At 36.8% G+C, this 19,329-nt stretch overlaps 1 protein-coding gene and 1 long non-coding RNA gene across 2 annotated transcripts; one reads left to right on the forward strand and one right to left on the reverse strand.

Annotated features, from left to right (window-relative positions):
- Window positions 1–3,304: 3,304 nt before the first annotated feature.
- On the reverse strand, window positions 3,305–9,344 carry LOC121653556 (histidine-rich glycoprotein-like). The gene is made up of 7 exons (XM_042007109.1): window positions 9,072–9,344; window positions 7,789–7,902; window positions 6,600–6,687; window positions 5,563–5,729; window positions 5,208–5,312; window positions 4,429–4,515; window positions 3,305–4,272 (listed from the first exon to the last, which is right to left on the reverse strand). Exons 1-7 carry the CDS (start codon window positions 9,279–9,281, stop codon window positions 3,526–3,528), a joined length of 1,518 nt encoding a protein of 505 aa, XP_041863043.1. The 5' UTR covers window positions 9,282–9,344; the 3' UTR covers window positions 3,305–3,525.
- LOC121653558 lies at window positions 6,694–18,605 on the forward strand. The gene is made up of 3 exons (XR_006012815.1): window positions 6,694–6,893; window positions 13,287–13,300; window positions 18,595–18,605. It is a non-coding gene; the product is annotated as an uncharacterized LOC121653558 (long non-coding RNA).
- Window positions 18,606–19,329: the final 724 nt, after the last annotated feature.

Consider the following 19,329-nt stretch of genomic DNA (forward strand, 5'->3'; position numbering starts at 1 on the left):
CAATTGAAAACCATAAAAAAAGAAATAGAAAATATCCCCAAAATGAACAGACCTAAAATTAAAGTGTCATTTTAAGTACATACTTATTAATAAGTAAGTACTATCAATACTAAGTAGTATTATTAATATCATAGATCAAAGTCTATAATAAATTCAATTTATATAGATTATAAATATAATAGACCTCTTAATAAAATAACAGGTATCGGATTGGTACTCACCAGTACTGGTACTGCAGATACTTAAACTCCTGGTATCGGAATCTGTATCTTACAGAAGAAAATGCTTTTGGAACATCCCTTCTTTCTGCATTTATTAAATTTAGTAATTAAAATGGCATTTTCAGAAGATTCTTTTAACAAAAATGCTTTAAAATGGCTTAGGGTTTTGTTAGTTCAGTTTATTTGAGTTCTCTCATTTTATTTTGTAGGTTTCCCTTGTGTGTTCTGTTTTGCTTTCTGCTTCCTGTCATAAGTGCACCTGGTTTGATTTCATCTGTTTCTTGTCGATTGTCTTCAGTGTATTTAAGCCTGTTGGTTTCAGTTCCTCCTTGTCATTACATTGTCATGTTAACTTCTTGTTTCCATCGTGTTTCTCCAGGTTTGTCATTACAAGTCATTTGGTTTGTGGTGATTATTAAAACCTTGTTCTTGCACTGGTCTGCCTCCTGCCTTGTCAAGCCTTCCTTTGGGTCTTATCCACGCACCATGACCAGGCATATCATGTGTTAGTCCACTCCATGATCAGTTTTAATATGTGTTTCAAGTCATTGGTCAGGATCCAGCGAGAAGTGATGACGAGCGGTGGAGGACGAGTTTGCCGTTTAAATAGAGACAAAAGCGTTTGCCGGTGGAAAGAGGCTTTACCAAAACAAGACGCATGAATCTTTCTGGGCGAAATTTATCATAAAAACAACATTAAGTTAATAATAAAGTCATCATGTTGTATATATTTCTCTGAGGTTGTATTCTGTGAAGTGCAACAGTGTCCACTGGAGGTCTAATATAAAATATAAGAACAATTAGTTGGGTTGAACCTCTGAAAAGACTCATAATAGCAGAAGTTGTTTGAGGAATCATATTAATATGAAATTATCTTCTGTACAAACAAAGGCCACACATCAACATTATTTATCAGGTTAGAACATTTTCTAAGCTCATCCCACCTGGCCCGGCGTCGTGTCACCCGGGGGGTGAATGGTGCAAACACATTCTCAGCTCCTATTGTATCCACTCAGTTTTTCTTCAAAATGTAGATAAAAGTTTATCAAAATTTAACAAGAGCATGTGATTTCCCAAAAACTAAAGTAGAGACACCCACTCAAATGTATTACAACATGTCGGATAAAACTTCCTAATTCTGAATATTGATTTATTTTACTGTTTTATTACTGCCCTAAACTGGAAATTACAGAGTGAATCATTATTGGAAAAACATGACTTTTTCACTGTTGCAATGTAACAGGATCACATCCAAGCTGAAAGATAAGAGCTGTTTGCTGAGTCTGTAAAGCTGATTTCGCCAGTAAAAGTAAATAATGATAGTGCACGCAGACGTTCTGAAAGCTGTCAGAAACTTTAACCATTACATCTGTCTTTAGGGTTTTGTTTCAGTTGTTTGTTAGTAATCTGTACCAAATTTTAGTGCATTTTTTATCTTAAAAATAATCCAAACATTGTTTTGAAATGATTTGACTTATTACAAATAACAAGAGCAGTGGATCATTATATAACTGCTGTCAAGCATGTTTGCATATGTTGAATTCAGACAGCTGTATGGATTTAGTGTGATTTACCTCCTTTGTGATGCTGTAGCAGCAATGTAATTTTAAATAGTAATAACACTGATAAGTATCAGCTTATTCACTAACTGTTAAATAATTATTAAATAATGAATAGTAGGCCCGAGACAGACGGGCCTGGTCACCTCTCCAGGGTGTACCCTGCCTTTAGGACGAGCAGTTTGTGAAGATTGTGAAATCTGTCTCACCAACATCCCTTCAGTACACATACACAAATACAGACTCACCTACCCCCCCCTGAATATTCCGAGACTGTCTGAGATACACCATTTGCTTTATTGCACATTGTCTCAGGGACATTTCTGTCGCTAGTCAACTGCATATATTTGCACACACCCTTTTAAAAATATTTATTGTCTAATTTACTGTATTTTTGTGTCTTTTACTATTATGTGTTTTTAATTTATCATATATATAATTGATTTTAGAGTTAGGAGTTACAGAAAGAAAGTTCATTATGTGAATGCTTAAGGACAATAAAGAATTATTAATATTTTCCATTAGAATTATTGTACAATGCTAGCTTCTGAGTCAGTTTGGAGTTGAGATGCTGTACAATCTGTTTTATATGAGGTTTAGAGGGTTCTACAGCCTGTGGAGGACAGTATGCTTGAGAACAAGCCCCGTGATAATTCACAATCAGTGTTGTCAATAACTTTAGAAATAACTAAAAAGCCTAATTTTTCTGTAAACTGTTTCTAAATAAACAAGTAATTTTTCTTTGAAAAATGACTGGAAAAGCACAGACTTTTTGAAGGATTAGTTGTAATGTTGAAATAGGGCAACAAGCCAAAGTTTTTGTTCAATTTCAGTTACAGGAAACATGGAAGGAATTAGTTGTGGGGCAAGTACATTGGATCCAAACAAGTTATGCCCCTTTCACCAAACACACAATAACTATTTCATTTCATGCAACCTGTAACAGATAACCTGAAAAACATCCAGATGTGAGAAATGAAGGGAAGTTGTGAAGCCACATCATCTGCATCATTTGGTCTTGTTAGGTATTAATTGTCTTGTGAGGATTTGCTGACTTAACATGTTGCATAGGTGTTAAACTGGAAATCTGCAGACAGTTCATATGAGCAGCGTTATGTTTATCATGTCATTCAGTGACCACCTGTCTTGTATGTTTGAATTAGCATCCTATAGGAGAACCAAACATACAAATATGTCATCATATGATCAAAGGGATCAGTCAGAACTACGTTGCACTGATTTGCAATTAATTTTGTTTCTTTAGTGGAGCCAAACCAGTAAGATGAGCCCTACAGCATAACAGGGCTGCCAATCTACTCACTGTAAGGGTAAAGCATTCAGTGCAATAACCTAGTTTTGAACACTGATACCACAATGGGCTGGTGACCTGCCCAGGTTGAACCCCAACCCTCCCAGAGACAATGAATGGATGGTTGGATGGATGAACACTGATACACTTTGAAATGGTTTTTCCATGTGAATGCAGGCATGATGATAGCAGATGTGTTGCAGAAAATCACAAGCTTAGTGGTTATATTACTTTATTACTCATGCACATGTTGTTACAAGCAGATAAAAAGGTAATAAATCTAATTTTTTGTGCACGCTCTTTATTAAACGGTTGAAAGTCAAGACATACAATCAGTTAGGTGAATGCAAATGTATGTAATAGTTTTCTTGTCTTTTCTTTGCTTAAATCTGTCAGTGGTTTAGGAACTGTTTTTATTTTAGTTCCACAGGCTTCTTTACGCGGTGGGCTTGAACATGGGGTCTTCAGCGAAAAGTTTCTCCACCAGGTCGTTTCCTACCTTTGGAGGGGGGCACTTGGCTGAGACTGAGGTAGGGAAGGGCAGGATGGTGGGCTCTGTTACCCCTGGAATCTGAGGGTCTGGCTTGAGGGGGAGGGTGACTCCAACTTCAGGTCCACCGGCGGGGACATCTGGGAAGGAAGGCAGGATCATAGGCTGGTCCATGGAGGGCAGCATCCTTACCATACCTTCTGGGTGGTCGTGTGTTTCGTTCTCATGCTCATGGCTGTGGTGATGATGGTGGTGCTCGTGCTCATGCAGGTGAGCGTGCTTATGGTTGTGGTCCAGAGCAAGCTCGTGGTCATGCTGGTGGGTATGCACGCCATCTGCATGCTTGTAGTCATGGTGCTGGTGAGGGAAGTCACCACTGTGGTTGTGTGCCTTGGCGTGATGAGTGTGCACGTGATCATGGCCATGCCCGTGATCGTGGGAGTGATCGTGGGCATGCCTGTGGGCGCTGCCTGGCTTGTGGTCATGTGTGTGGTGGTGGTCACTGCCGTCAGCGTGCTTGTGGGTGTCGTCCTGATTAGAGTGACCCTTGGTGTGGTCGTGCACGTGGTCGTGTGTGTGTGATTTGTCGGCAGAGTGAGCGGCGTCGTGGTCATGGTTGTGTGAGTCCGTGTCATTGTGGCTGTGGTCAGTCTCTCCGCCCAGCAGGTGGAGTTTCTTCTCCCTCTCAGCAGCCTAAAGAACACACATAATGAATAAATGATACACGATGTGTGGTACATCAAAATACTGAAATCTTAAATTAAAAAAAAAAAAAATCTAAATTTTGTAGTTTTTATACAAAAATACATTAAAAGATTCTGTCAAAACCTCTGTCATCATAAGGCTTACCTCAGGCTCATAGATCTCACAGTTTACAGAAATCTTTTCTTCATTGTCGGGGAGGTAGTAAAGGGATGCAGTACAGAATCCCTTGTGCTAAGTAGAGAAGAACAAGAAAAAAGTAAGAGAAGAAGTGGAATTTACCCGTGGATTTAACAGAGTGTGATAGTGAAACAAACTGAATATTAAAGCAGTTCTCTGCTGTAACACCTGTATACAGTTATTTCTGCTCCCTTTCCAGTTGAAGAATTACACCATCAACTGTAACCATATAAATATATTCACTATGAGATAAACTTATGCACATACAGTGCAGTTCACACAATATTTCTTGTTCAGATAAAATGTAAATTTCGACAGCTTGTTAAAACCATACAGTTATAAACACAAATGCTCAACACACACAAACTCACACAACATCTGACTGACTGGTTGGACAACTTCTAAAGTGAACTTGTAAACATTTCTTCACTTGGCCACAATAACAGTATCTGAGTGATTTTATATAGTATTTGAGAAGTAAATTAACACACCAGTTATACAAATTTATGATATCCGGTAAAATGTGTAATTTATCACTGTTTAAAAGTTATGTTTTCATTAGGGGGTCAGCTGCTCTACTGTACTGAGCCTGGTCCTGGTGTAGATCTAGCATTAATAAAAGCACCACATGAGGGATTACAACTGCATTTCTCTTTACAGACGAAATTGGAAATCGTGGTATTTAAAAGCCAATCACTCTGATCATGATTACACTTAAAAACAAACAGAAATTTTCCACAACTCACAGCGAACTCGCATGTCATCAGAGGGCAGTTATCAGTTGCTGAGGTCCTGGTGCAGGAGGTCTCTTGGATGGTGTACTCCACATGGTAATACATTTTCATGGCCATCTTGACACCAAACACAAATAAATGTAGAAAATGTTAGACAAAAGAATAGCGACAAATGTCTGAAATATTTGGTCGAAAAAATATTAGGCAGCCAGGAAAAGAGCTGGAGAGGTAGAACAAAGGCTGCATGGAAAGAAAATTACAGCTGGTTGAATGGTACAACCAACCCCCAAAATCCATCCATCCCTCCATCCATCCATCCATCCAAGCATGAAATATCTGGATATTGGTAGACATGTAAAAAACTTACCCCAGCAGTAGCACGGGAGATGCTAAGAAGAGCAAAATGATTGTTCAGCCCACTCTCGCTGTTGAACTTCTGCAGTGAGAGAGTCACTGTCTTCTTGACCTCTTCATTATCTTTACCGATTAAACCTGGGCAGTCTGGACATATTTCTGACACCCTACGTGCAGGAACTGAGGATAAAGAAAAACTGTTTTTCAGTGTACCCATTCCAAAAATTGTGCTTTATGAGCAAACGTCCTTTAATTTTTCAACTTTGCCTATAGAAAGATTAATTAGTTTTAAAAACCACCACTTTTACTTTAATTCCAAACCTCAAGATCTATTGAGCTGAAAATCTTCATGCAAACCTTCACCCATAGACTTAATTAGTATTTCAGTCTCTCTGAATATGCAAATTTGCCCTGTCCCTGCTCCTCCACTGACCTATGGTCCTCCCTGCTCTGATTTTAATGGGAAGAAAGCCTGGTGTGTTGCTTCTCTGACCAATCAACTTTGCAAAAACGTGTGCTTGTTTTTCAGTGTGCACTTTTATGAAGAATACTGCAAATCAAGGGGTCCTAGATTATGGTCATGGTTCTGTTTTGCTAAAAAACCTTTCATGCAACAGTAACTTGATAAATTGACATGCTGCAGCTGGAGTTGATCATTCTGATTTATCAATATACTTTGGCCAACTGAATGACTCCTCTGCTATCTGGATGAACTTATATCAGTTTCTACTGTCCCAACTGTTGTTTTGCTGATCTTTTACCTCTCTTTTTTCTGTCTGTCTTTTGACTGTTTTGATTGTTTGCTAATATGTTTTCTGGTGCACTAATAAACCAAACAAACAAGCAGACAAAAAAACACTAGTTGAGCATATTTACTATAGCTGTGTTTACCATTTAAAACAACCATTGATGCAAATCTAAAGTAATTGTTGGAAAATAAACAAATGGCACAACATCTTTCTACCAACTGGTTTCAAGAAAAGCAGTCTTATTAATGCAAAGAAAAAAACACAACGGAAATCCATTTAGTGTTAAAAATGTGATATTTACCTGGTCTGATAACACAGTTGTATTTGTACAGACGCACTACTCTGTGCACTCTACTGATATAGATGACAGCTTTGCATTGTCCATATACCTGCAATAACACATACATCAATGAGGGCAGCATTTAATTGTTCTGCCAATAAACACAAATATGAGTTTTTGGATTTAAAATGAAAATCAAAGTCTCAAGAATAATGTCAACCATGGCCGTGTTAATAGGATGTAACCGATCATAACCCTAAAGGCAACACGTCATAAGTTACTGGTCACTTCTAAAGAAAGTTTGTGTGTTTGTTGGTATGATAACACAACGACTAAGCGTATCTTGCGTTAGTTTGAAGCTACGTTTGTGTGTTTCTTAAGAAATTAACGGCATGTGTCACGTGTTCGTGTTTGGATCTCGCTGCTGCTGGAAAAAAGTTATGGAAAGTTTAGGGGCCGACACTGATGGCAGCTTCCCCCATCAGTGTGTGCATGTGTGTGTGAATCGGTGAATGTGATGTATAATGTAAAGCGCTTTGGGTATCATTCCTGATACAGAAAAGCGCTTTGTATGTACGGACCATTTACCATTTACCAACTAACATTTATGATACTGCTGCTGTTTTTTTTTCCGCTGTGATCTCAAAATTGACCAAATGCTAACCTCTATTGTCGCCATTGTTTTTTGTTTGATTACATCCTACAGATTTGGAAGGCCTATCCGGTGTGATGCCGCTGCCACAAAAAAACTTACATTTGCAGACAAAATTGCACAAAAGGTACAAATTGGTTCAATATGGGCCAATCAGTGATCGCAGCTGCTGCTGGCAAGGTCTGCCTTGAAGCTGAGGAGGAAGCGACGAAACTAAGGAGGTGGATGCGGTACGATACAAATAAGAAAACAAAAAACAATAAATGAAAAAAAAATAGTGTTGCTTAAAATTAATTAAAACCCACATTACCTAAAATAATAATAATAATAATAATAATAATAATAATAATGAATACTTTTATTTGGAACAGTACTTGGGCCTTGACTGATGATGTAAAAGAAGTACACAAGGAAAAAACAAGTACTGACAAGTACTAAGTATACTGAGAAACGGAACTCTAAGACTCTAAGACTAAGACAGCTTTAGCGATAAGAGCAAAGTACAGGAATTAATTAACTTCTCTGCATATGTGCGAATGTGTAAACTTGTGTTCTAACCGGCATTTCTGCAGTTGAACGAGCCTCACACAACTTCCAGTCCTTCCTACTGACAACACTGCATTTCGTCTCCACGACATCAAGAGTCAGGTAGTAAACCACACCAGCCTCTCCCTGGGACACAAACACATACAGAATGGTCACATTTTATAACTTAATGCAGGAATATTTAAAAAAATGACACCAAAAGCCTGAAAATTCTTGATAACAAGGCACTAATATTTCCATGGCAACCATAGCTCCAGATTTCACAAAGTCCAAACAAATCTGAAACAGTTCTGTCTGAAATTTATTTATTCGTTTGACCTCAGAAAATTTAGCAAATCAGATCTAGAGATGACTTGTTCTGTAAACTGAAAACTGATTTATATTCTTTAACTGTTTAATCTGTATATTTATCTGCGGTAACACCAGTGGGGAACATAATATACATGTTACATATATACATACTTTTTTTTTTTTTTTTTTTGTTTTTCTTGTTAATTTTTTTTGTACACTTTCAGTAACATCACTGTTGACTGACTGATGACACATTTGATGCTTTTACACATTAGTATTTGGTCAGTTAGTTAAAGAAAAATAGTTTCAATGCTTTTACAGCCCCAAAATCATAATAAAAAATCTTCAGTGACACTGCAAATTCCTAAAAGAGAAACTGTTTTACGTTTTAGTTTTATTCTTTAATCTACGTCAGTGTCTGGTTAACACTGCTGAGGGTCATAAAAAGATCACTGGTTTCTCACTGCCGCCCCCTGAGGACATTTACAGGTCTCGCTGCCACATATTTAGGGACAGCTCCCACTCTTTTCACAGCCAGCTTGTAATACTACTGTCTGGAAGATGCTATAAATCTCTAAAGACTTGCACTTCCAGGTCCAGAAACAGCCATTTATGAACTACACTCTGCCTTCTACAGCCATATAAAAAACTCCTAAATAGAAAAACTACAAAAGGCCACTTTAATTCTGCTTTATCTACTTGATTTTTTGCATATTTCTTTTTAAAAGATTCTATAAATATTTATTATCAACTGTTTGTGCTTGTGCCAATGTGACTGCATACAGATCTTGTTTAATGAGCGACACCAAATTTAATTTAGTGCCTCATGCAATGACATGCAATGCATTCTATTCTATTCTATTCTATTCTATTAATGGATAAAAGGGTTTGCAAGATCGTTTTTCTTTTTTAAGAAGTAATTCTTAAGTAAATAGGTATTACAATCATGGGATCTGCTCTTTATAAAAATCATCATCATGGAGTACTTTATTTATAAGACTTACATGTTTTGCCACATGTGCGTTGGACAGGCGGTGCTGGGTGAAGATGTAGCCCTCCTTTCGATCCTGGTTGATCTTGGTGAGAGCTGAATGAGCAGCCTTCACAACTGATGCATCATCACATGATTCTGGTATCAGGCCATCCTGCTCCACCGGTGCACCGTGGATGTGCATGCACCCCAACACCAGCAACAGCAGGACACAGGTCTTCATTGTTAAGGCCTGAGTTGACTCACAAACACACCGTCTCTCACACACACCCTGGTAGGAGAGATACCCCGAGGGGGAAATGGTGACCCTTTATATCTTGCCTCTGTTTACTGTAAATGTGCTTGCGTTCCTTGACTCACATAAACATTCACATACACACACACACACTCAACACAATCCCTACCCCTCCCGTTATCTAAGGTAAATATAACCCTTGACCACAGCTCCCCTCCCTAAACGTATCTCTAGGAATGCTGCTTTTTATCTATTCCAGCCAATCAGCCACTGAGTTGCACAATTGAGTTTATTAGCACAGCAGTCAAACTCTCTTCTTTGGGATCAATAAGGATAATCAGTGGGTTGGATGTCACTTGATCTACTCTTGGCAATGTTTAGTTTAATCAAGGACAATGCTGAGTTCTAAAGTTTGAAAACAGCATTTTCAACAGAGGAGTAAAGCAGCTCGTACAATCTAAAAGCTCAAAATGATGGAAAAAACATAAAAATAAAATAAAAATATGAAGTAAATAAATATGAATACTCCTAAAGAAACTGAGCATCTATACTAGCAATGTGCAACACAATGTGTGACTTTTTAAAACAGCTTTTAATTTTTGCTGTTTTAGTATTGTCGAGTGCTTGTGCTATTTTTGTTACATCTGCTGTTCATGAAAATAATAAGTTTTTTCATTTTATTCTGCCATAGGGAGCAGCTCGGGATTTCATTGTGCATTGTTCAATGATAATAAAAGGCATTCAAATAAAAAATAAAATAAAATGAAATCTTGCACAAAAAGCATGATTAACATGACTACACACACATGTCCTATTACATGGTGCGACTTCATCTTCTAATTTAATCAACCCATGTGCAGCACTACTCAACCAGTGTTGACTGAATTGAATGTGTGTGTATGCGTGTCAGCTTGCATTAATCTTTATCAGATATATATATATATATATTTCCTGATGTTTTCTCTGTGCTGTACAGCAAACAGAAAGGTCCAAAAGCTCACAGAGGTGGACGGGTAAATAAAAACCCAGTACAAATTTTAAGGAATAATGTGTTTAGCTGATTATTTCTCCTCTTTAATAAAGACCAGTTGGTACTATATTATACATTATTGGAAAGCTTCATTAGTCACTTTTCCAACGAGGTATAACCTTTAATACGTTTGTGAAATGAGCAACACAGCCTAATGTGTGGGTAGTGTCCCCCAAATGTGTCAAAATTACCTGCAATATTGTTCTGTTGGTATTCTCTTATATACTTGTATGTGTCACTTAATGTTAAAGTAACTTTCTGTTTGGAGGTGAGTCGTTTACTAGCACCCCTTGACTTTTGACTAGATGCTGTGCAGATTACCAGATGTTGGAATAACCAGAAGACATGAACAGAGTTGCATTTTAATTTAGCATGCCCCAAAACTTTGAATATGTCCTCACAAATCACCATCCGCTGAAGTCAGTGAGTTGTCACTCTTTGCTTTCAGCAGAAGCTCCATAATCAAAGGTTTGACCTTTGTCCCAACAAAATAAACAGTCCATGAGACCACCTTCATGAAAATCAATACTTTTTTGTGAAGCTGTTGCATCTAAGGTACACTTATGTAACAAGAATTTGGTAATGACCACTTATCTCTACTTGCTTGAAATAAATAGGACTCATCATATGTAGGTCATGTGTCGCTCACAGTGAAGGAATAAAATGCAGATTTTATGTGTTTTGAATAAATTAGTTTTATAACTGGGGGTTGGGATGGTGCCAAAATGTACCACAATGACTATTTTGGAGAACTGAACTGTTTTGTACGGAAACCTCTCTATTTTTGTTCTGCTTCACTTTATCAGAGCTGGCCTTTGTTGAGATAATGTTCACACACTATAATTTTGTAGATATTTAGAGCTACAGCAGCATCATTCCAAAGAGAAAGTCATTTTCAGTTATTCTTGACTAGTAACACAAATACTGATATTATATTATATACATTAGTGATGGGCATATTGATATTGATATATCAAGTAGGTACTTAGATACTTGCCAGTAAAATATGCCAAAAAAAAAAGTATTAATACCCCTAATTTACCCATTATGTACTGGGTCTTTGTCCATCTGTATGGTGCTATGAAGCACTATACAAACAGGTTTGGTGCACCTGAGACAGTAAATCTCTGCACACGTCATAATGTGTGCAGATGCTTCTGTATCCTACATCAATACCCCAGTTTTTCATGTTTCATTCCCTGCATTTGTGAAAAGTTGAGTGGAAGACCATGTCTCCCCAGGGGTTGCAATTATTAAGTCACTCTCTCTTATAGGATACAAAGGTTAAAGGTTCAAATTCCCTGATTGACGAGATTTCAGGTCTCTGAGGTCAACAAGTGTTAAGCGTTCAAATTCTTGAATTTTCCAGAGCCCAATTATTGCTGCAAGCGCCTATATTTAGCTTAATATGTGCATGTCTCTTTATGAGTCCTGAGACAGATTTCCGGCTTCATCAGCCTGAGGTCATCATTAAAAAAGCAACTGGTATCATCTATTTCTACGTCTGGTTTCATTTGGTCCACAATTTATGAGTTATATAGCGTCATCTAACCTGAAATCAGCACACCTACCATTGCATTGCACTAACCTGTGTCAAAATATTCTTATATGTTCCCATATAAGAATATGCCTGCAAAGACAAAAACAACTAATACGTTCATTTTTATGGAAGTGTTTTACATTCACTTGGGAAAAAAGCTGTTTTTAAAAGATAATTTTACCAAAACAAAAAAACAAACAAACAAAAAAAAAATCTTATCAGATTTTATAAATTTACAATATAGCCTACTTCAAAGTTTTGTGATTGTGAGCAAGCATGTCCGCCATGATGAGCAGGGGGTCCCTGGCTGGTTCAGGACTGCAGCATCACAGCCCTTTTTTTTTACAATCACTAATTTGTAGGCGTTTTAAACTTGTTTCCTCACAGCAGCATCAGGCCGGATGCTTATCACCTTTCGTATTTTATACCAACATTCAGTTGACAGAAATTAGAGTCATGTTTGTACAGGATGGGGGTGGGGCTGCTTGGTATTTTTTTTATTTATACCTTTATTTAACCAGGAAGTCCCATTGAGATTCAGAATCTCTTTTACAAGAGAGACCTGGCCAAAGTTGCAGCCAAATACAGTTTACAAATACATAAAGATTAAACAAGATAAACACATTAAGATTTACAACAACTATTTAAAAATACAGTGAGCCTCTCAAGAAAAACAAACACATGTCTCCTTTACCACACTCTTTATGATTGCCTTAAATTTATCCACTGAAATAAATGATGGTATGTGTGTATACGTGTGTGAAAAGTTTTAATGAGTGTTTTCATTGTTATGTAATTCTACTTTGATGTATGCAAAGGCTTGTTTTATTTCTGATATGCATAAGTGTTTTTAATAATGTAAAGTACTTTGTGTTGCCTGTGGCATGAAAAGTGATTTATAAATAAAGTTTGATTTGATTTGATTTGAAAAGCTGATATTTCTTTCAAGAAGAATGAAAAAAATCAAATACTGGCTTCTCTTGCGCATGGGAAACTTTCTGGTTTGCACAAGAAACAGTACTGAGCTCAAGACGGTGCTGATAACACCTCTTGAGTTGAGCTCACAGGATGTTTGACGGCCCGACCGACTACTCGTTTTTTTCACTCAGTAAAAGTCAAAATAATAAATAGAACAAGGGAACTCAGGAAGGACAGAGAATGGTGCTGTAACGTCTGTTCACTTTATAAATTTAGAAAGAAACAAGAAGAATGCTTACCAAGTGGGGGATTAAATTTATTTTATAAATCATCCTTACAACATTTGTGCTATAAATCCAGAAATATAAAGTAAAAATTAGCCATAATTTTAGTCATCATTTCTGTCTCCTTACAGGGTTGTCCACTGAGTGTTCACCTTCTTTTATCAAACACAAGGTGGTGCTGCAGTAACATGCAATGCCAGACTAACAACCCACACAGACAGGTCTTAGAAAAGTTGTTGACAAGTTTTGAGACCATGCTGCAGTGAAAACTGAGGAGTTAATTCGAGTTAACAGGTAATAAAATCCAATTTAAGAAGCGATCTTTGCTCTGAGAAACAAATTATGATAATACCAAGTAACTGTTGCTGAACATAATAATAAACTGAAAAGCTCTTCAAGAGAGATTCAGCTTGAATTTACACACATTTACACAATGAAATCACAGAACTTTTAACAAATCTGACACTGTTTGACTCAACATCAGTCACCACATGTAAGGTCGACACTTCGAGCATTAAGAATAGAGGCAGCATCATCAGTCGGTTGATTCACAAACAAAGATTCATCATAGAGGGTTTATATAGAGGCATATGAGAAAAAATAATGAGCTCAGGGGAAGATGAGGAACAACTGTGGCTCTTGGCACATGATGGAGCAACAGCTAATCTCATCTGAGTTTCAGGTCTTGCTGCTCACACCCCTCAATAACTCCTTTCAGTGTGGCTGAGATCTGGACAGTTTCCAGGCACGTTTTGCACAGTTCATGACATCATACATTTGGTTTTCATTGTTCTATATTCAATTTCAAGGTAAAAAAAGCTGCACCCAATGAGAGGAGAAAGCAAATACTTATAAGGGGCTGTTACTGTATAAAAATGCTTTTAAACAAGTCTTACTTTTCTTTTAGACAAATCAGTTTCTGTTTACAGAAATGCTTTACTGTAACAAGCCCTGCCACAGTGTTTACAGGGTTGCTGATTGGGAAATGAAGCCATGCCAATCTTAAAACTTCAGTCCCTCCAGCTTGACTCCATATATAGGCCGTCTGATGCTTTCCAAATGCCCGTCTTTGTATTCAAACACTCGCACGACTGGCACTAAGTCTCTTTAAGAGCCTGTTCTCCAAATATGATCAACAAATGCCCAAGAGTTTTAGGCACTTCAGAGGTTCAAATGAAATTCATTTAGCATCAGGGGAGTATGTGGCCAGTCTGTTTCATTCTGGTACACAGCAGGAATCCAAAATAAATAGTTCTAATCATGAAAAGACATGCACTGTGACAGAAGAACAAGGAGTCCTGCAGCAGATGGTATTGTCCTCGTCGAGCCTTGACTGACTCAATCAGTCTGAGGTTACAAGAAGTGACAGAAGCATCTGATGTGGACAAATTCTGCTGATGGTTTCCAAACCACGTCAAGTACCTTAAAAAGTAGGTCAAACCAAATATAAGTTATTTTTTTATTTTTCTTAGAAAAATTAAAAAGAGAGTCAGAAAGCTTCCATTCTTCGCATTTATTTATTTTTTTATTTATTATTACTATTTGTGTAACGCAAACCAGAAGACCTAAAGATCTAGAACTTCATCATATTAAGAGCCCCAAAATAGAATTTATAGATGGCTCTGTAATAATTAGTGTCATGGTTTGGCTAATCCATCTGCAGCAGCCATTTACTCATAAAAAACAAGGTCAAGGTATACAAATCTCTGTTTAAATTAATGGCACATTTCTTGGATGCAGACTTAACAAACACTGCGTTGTGCAGAAGTTTTCAACATCTTCAAGTCTTTTCTTAGGACATTAGAAATCATAAAATACCACAAAGTAAACTTACCACAAAAACTTGTCATGGATAGGTCACACACTAATCTATATGTAATGTATAAAGCAAGACTGAGCATATGAAAAACACTTTAAAAAGTCTAAATTGATTTCATGGAGGGTTTAAAAAGATGGTCATGCACACATGACATAACCTCGAGCTCACACTAAGTTGGGGTTATCCATGCGTAGTGAATAAATCTGTGAATTAGTGAATAAATCACCATCTATGATGATGCACAGCTTCAGGGTTTCATTCTTCTGGTTCAACTTTCAAACACTACAACAACTTACAGCATGTATGTACTTCTGAAAGCTTATGAAAGTCAATAAATGTGTTGGTTCCAAAGCTCCTAATTAGATTTGACCCTAATAATTGATTATTTATTGGGACATGCCAAAGAATATGATGACATAATATGGATTACTCATTTAAAGAAACATTGCAAAGGTGAAGCTGAACTCTTGTTTAGGTTGATTTTGCTCCAAGTTACCACCTTGTTATTGGTTTAGAATATGAGTCAGCTGTGTGTGGGCACATGACGAACAAGCAGGGAGGATGATGTACAGGGTTATATATCAGTTTGCTTCATATCCAAGTAACAGCACAGCAAACAAAAAATATCTCTGTTTTCAAAGTGTTGTATTTCCTCATTCTCTTTGTCTTGGCAAATGACAAATGATGAAGTATGTGTGCAGAAGAGTGAGCTCAATTTTACTACTTGCACATAGCTTGCTGATCAAAACCCATTAGTGGATTCTTGGTGAAATCCTGTTTTAGGGCCGAATGTTTTTACATCATCATGCAAAATGATCTCTGGAGCTATCAAACATACATGCTTGTTCCAGGATTGTCTGTGCCACAGAATCTGCAAAATCACAAGAGACATTACTTCTTGATTTATTTTTATCTGAATTTGTGCAATTTTTTTTTATTGGGATGGACATTAAAAACAATAAGTTTATTATAAATGACATTGCATGAAAGATAAAAGGGAAACTTTCAGGTTGTAGAACATGTAATAATTTGCTACATAAATAGATTCACTGCATGAACACAGATGTGTATTTACTGCTGTTTTCTTTTTTCCCCTCCTGGTAAACTTGTCAGAATCTATTATGTTCAGGGTGATAAACAACAGCATTAAGCCAAATAAAAGTGATTCAGTAGTTCTGACAGCAAAAAACATTTACAGGGATGACCACTGTAAAAAAAAAAAAAAAAAAAAAATTGGATGAATACACCAAATTACACATTTTAGATTATTTATTAACTACTGTAGAAATGCAAAAAACTTGTAAAGTTCTATCAAACTAATATGAGAGACAAGCAAACGGTTTAGAGAATGCTAAGATTATCTAAAAAAGGATCCAAAGTGATTGAGAGAAGCTGAAATGCAGCTGAGCTGCAAAGTACATCACAGATGCTGATATTTCCCATCGTAGCTCCTCTGAGATCCAGTGTTCGCTGTGGTGGGTCAGTACTCCCTCAAGGAGATGCAGCACAGGTCACTAAATGTACACTGAGTTCTTCACCACACTGACACAAACAGACTTTTAATGAACATCATGAAAGATCTATTTTAGATTAATTTTGTGTGCAATTGAAATGTAAATTTAGTTGTCATCACTGCAGTTGTCTTTAAGATTTCATTTAAAAAATACCTGCAGAAAGAATCACATGAATGTTCGCATGAGTCGAAATTTACAAAAACTATGTAGAGAATGACGCCGTTTATGATGAAAGAAAGAAAGAAAGGAAGAAAGAAAGAAAGAAAGAAAGAAAGAAAGAAAGAAAGCAAGAAAGGAAGAAAGAAAGAAAGAAAGAAAGAAAGAAAGAAAGAAAGAAAGAAAGAAAGAAAGAAAGAAAGAAAAGGATTGGCAACTTTTTGACAATAATAGCTTTTTTATCTTGTTTGATTTTGTTGATGGCACCGACCCGACATCCATCCATGGAATAAAACAAACTGTTTTGACTCTTCAGTTTAATATGTGTAACTTACACCCAGGTGTAATGAACATGATGTAAATCTTAGCAACTTTAAAATCAGCTCATGAACTCTTCATGAACTCTGTTACAGGTAGCCAACACATTACAGCATCACATTTAACAGCTGTGAAGTCACGTTGCATTTCCAGATTTCTTTGCTGATCAGTTTTCCATGAATGACTGAAACGCTGTGATGAAGTAAACACTCTTGACAGAAAAACGTTAAACATTTTAAATGTCCTGATGGAGATGTTTCATTCAGTGAACTCGCTTTAAATATTCCTGATGTTCAGATCTCAGATAACGTGCTGATGTTAATAAAATCTACAAATAAAACTGGATCCTTTTTAAGCCGTAACACTGCTCAGAAATGCCTACATTAACGGTAGGTTTTCCAGCGTGTGCTCTCTGTCCATTGACGGAATCGTGCTCACCTGTGTGTGCATGCATGTGTCGTTGTGTGGCATCAGGGTGGAACTCTGCCATGGACACAGAAAGCAGCTCAGACATGCAGTCATGTAAATCACACAGATTTGCAGATTTCCTTATTAATATACAATTAAAGAGTCAAAAGCTAGAGGTCAGAGTCACAATTGCATGTGCATGCATGTTGTGTGAGTGTGTGTGCATTTGTGTGTGCATAAGTGCATTTGAGAGAAATTATGATCAGGTGTGTGTCTTTACACTTTTGTTGTTATGTGAAGCTCTTTGTGCTACATTTTGTATGAAAAGTGCTCTACAAAAATAAATTTTACCAAAGTTACCAAACAATTTTTAACATGTACAAATTTGTGCAATATCACATTTCTGGGTTACTTTTTAACGCATTCAGCACAGGGCCTGTTCTGCAGCCCATTGCTTTTTTTTCTTGGGTTGTTTTATTGTTTATGTATTTTCCCATGGAGCAGAAAGACAAAGTACTCCAACAATCTCTTCTACTATTAAAATAATCTTTAATGTTCTACTCTGTATGTGATGCCTCATGTAATGTGCAGCAGACCGCCGCTGCAGTCAGTAAATTTTGTGTTAACTTGGACATTTTGTACAGAGTTTACTGAAAATCACAGATGCATTTAAAGACTGATGTGCAGTTTAACTTGATTTTCTTTTGTCTAAAGAACAGCTGCACTGAAATGCAGACGTTCATGAGTGAACCTAATGTTTGACATAGAGAGTGGAGAGTGGAAGACTTACTGACACTAAAATACGTCTGTAAACTTAAAATCAAATCAGTTTAATACTGCTCTTTTATTTTATTTTTCATTGTTTTTAGTTCTGGAGAAATAAAGAACCCACAATGGAACTTTGTGTGCGGTGAACTGTGATTTTACCTGCCTGCGTTAGCACAACATCATCATTCCCAGACTGCTGACCTCATTGTGATTCCTGGTATTTTTAGGACAAGAATGGGAGACAGAGCTTTTAGTTCTCAGCTGCCAGTTTGAGTGCAGGATACAGAAACACTCTCAGGTTTTAAGAAAATGATTTACAGCTGCTCTCTATTCCTGTTTGAGTATTTATTGCTATTTACAAATTGCTTTTTTTGTTATGTCACTTCCATTGTTCTTTCATGTAAAGAACTTTGGTTTGTACTTGCATGTTCGACACATTGCTATATAAATACAGATGAGTTGGACTGAATTGTGTAAGTTTCATGGTTAATGGTTGTCCGTAGGAGACATCAGCCTATGTCAAACACGTGTATGACTCACATGCAGTGTGTGATTGTGTATTAATGGGTGAATGTGGTGGTTGTGTAAGAGCTCTTTGAGTGGTAAACAAGGCTAAAAAAGTGCAGGTGCAGACCATTTCATCAGGTGATGATGTATCAGGCTGAGTTTGTTAGCCTTGTAGACTGCAGACACTGATGGGTGTCCATTAACATTTGAACAGTTCAGCTCTGACAGGAAAATTTTTATACAAAATACTAAGTTAAGGTGTACATGTTCATCTTTAGATACAGAAATTTGTTAATAGTATTCTCTTTTAAAGAAAAATTTCGAGTTTCATGCAGTTTCATCTCATAACTCCAACATTACCAGACTAAATTCTAATGACACTGAAGAAGAAGACTACACAGTACAGTTAAAGATTGATAAGCAATGGTCTAAATAATGTATTTGGGTACAAAATTCACCTTCAGAATTAAAAACAAGTTTGTTTTTTCGCTTCTAAACTTCTGAACAAAAATATTTGTTATAATTGCAGCCTTGTGGCTATTTTGTAAAAGTTAAAAAGTAATTTCTTTACATCTCATTTTTTAATCTGTAATTGCACATTAAATTTACACTGTTATCTAAAATGCTTCTGTCTTTAAATGGGATGCTGAACCAATAGTTTAGTAAAAAAAAGCTTGAAATGGCTTTTCCATTACAAACTAAGAGAGCAAACATAATGACTGATATCTAATGCCCCAAATAACAGACCTTATGACAGGCTAATGGAGAACTCTG

The sequence above is a fragment of the Melanotaenia boesemani genome, chromosome 14 (assembly GCF_017639745.1).
Source record: "Melanotaenia boesemani isolate fMelBoe1 chromosome 14, fMelBoe1.pri, whole genome shotgun sequence".
Lineage (NCBI taxonomy): Eukaryota > Metazoa > Chordata > Actinopteri > Atheriniformes > Melanotaeniidae > Melanotaenia > Melanotaenia boesemani.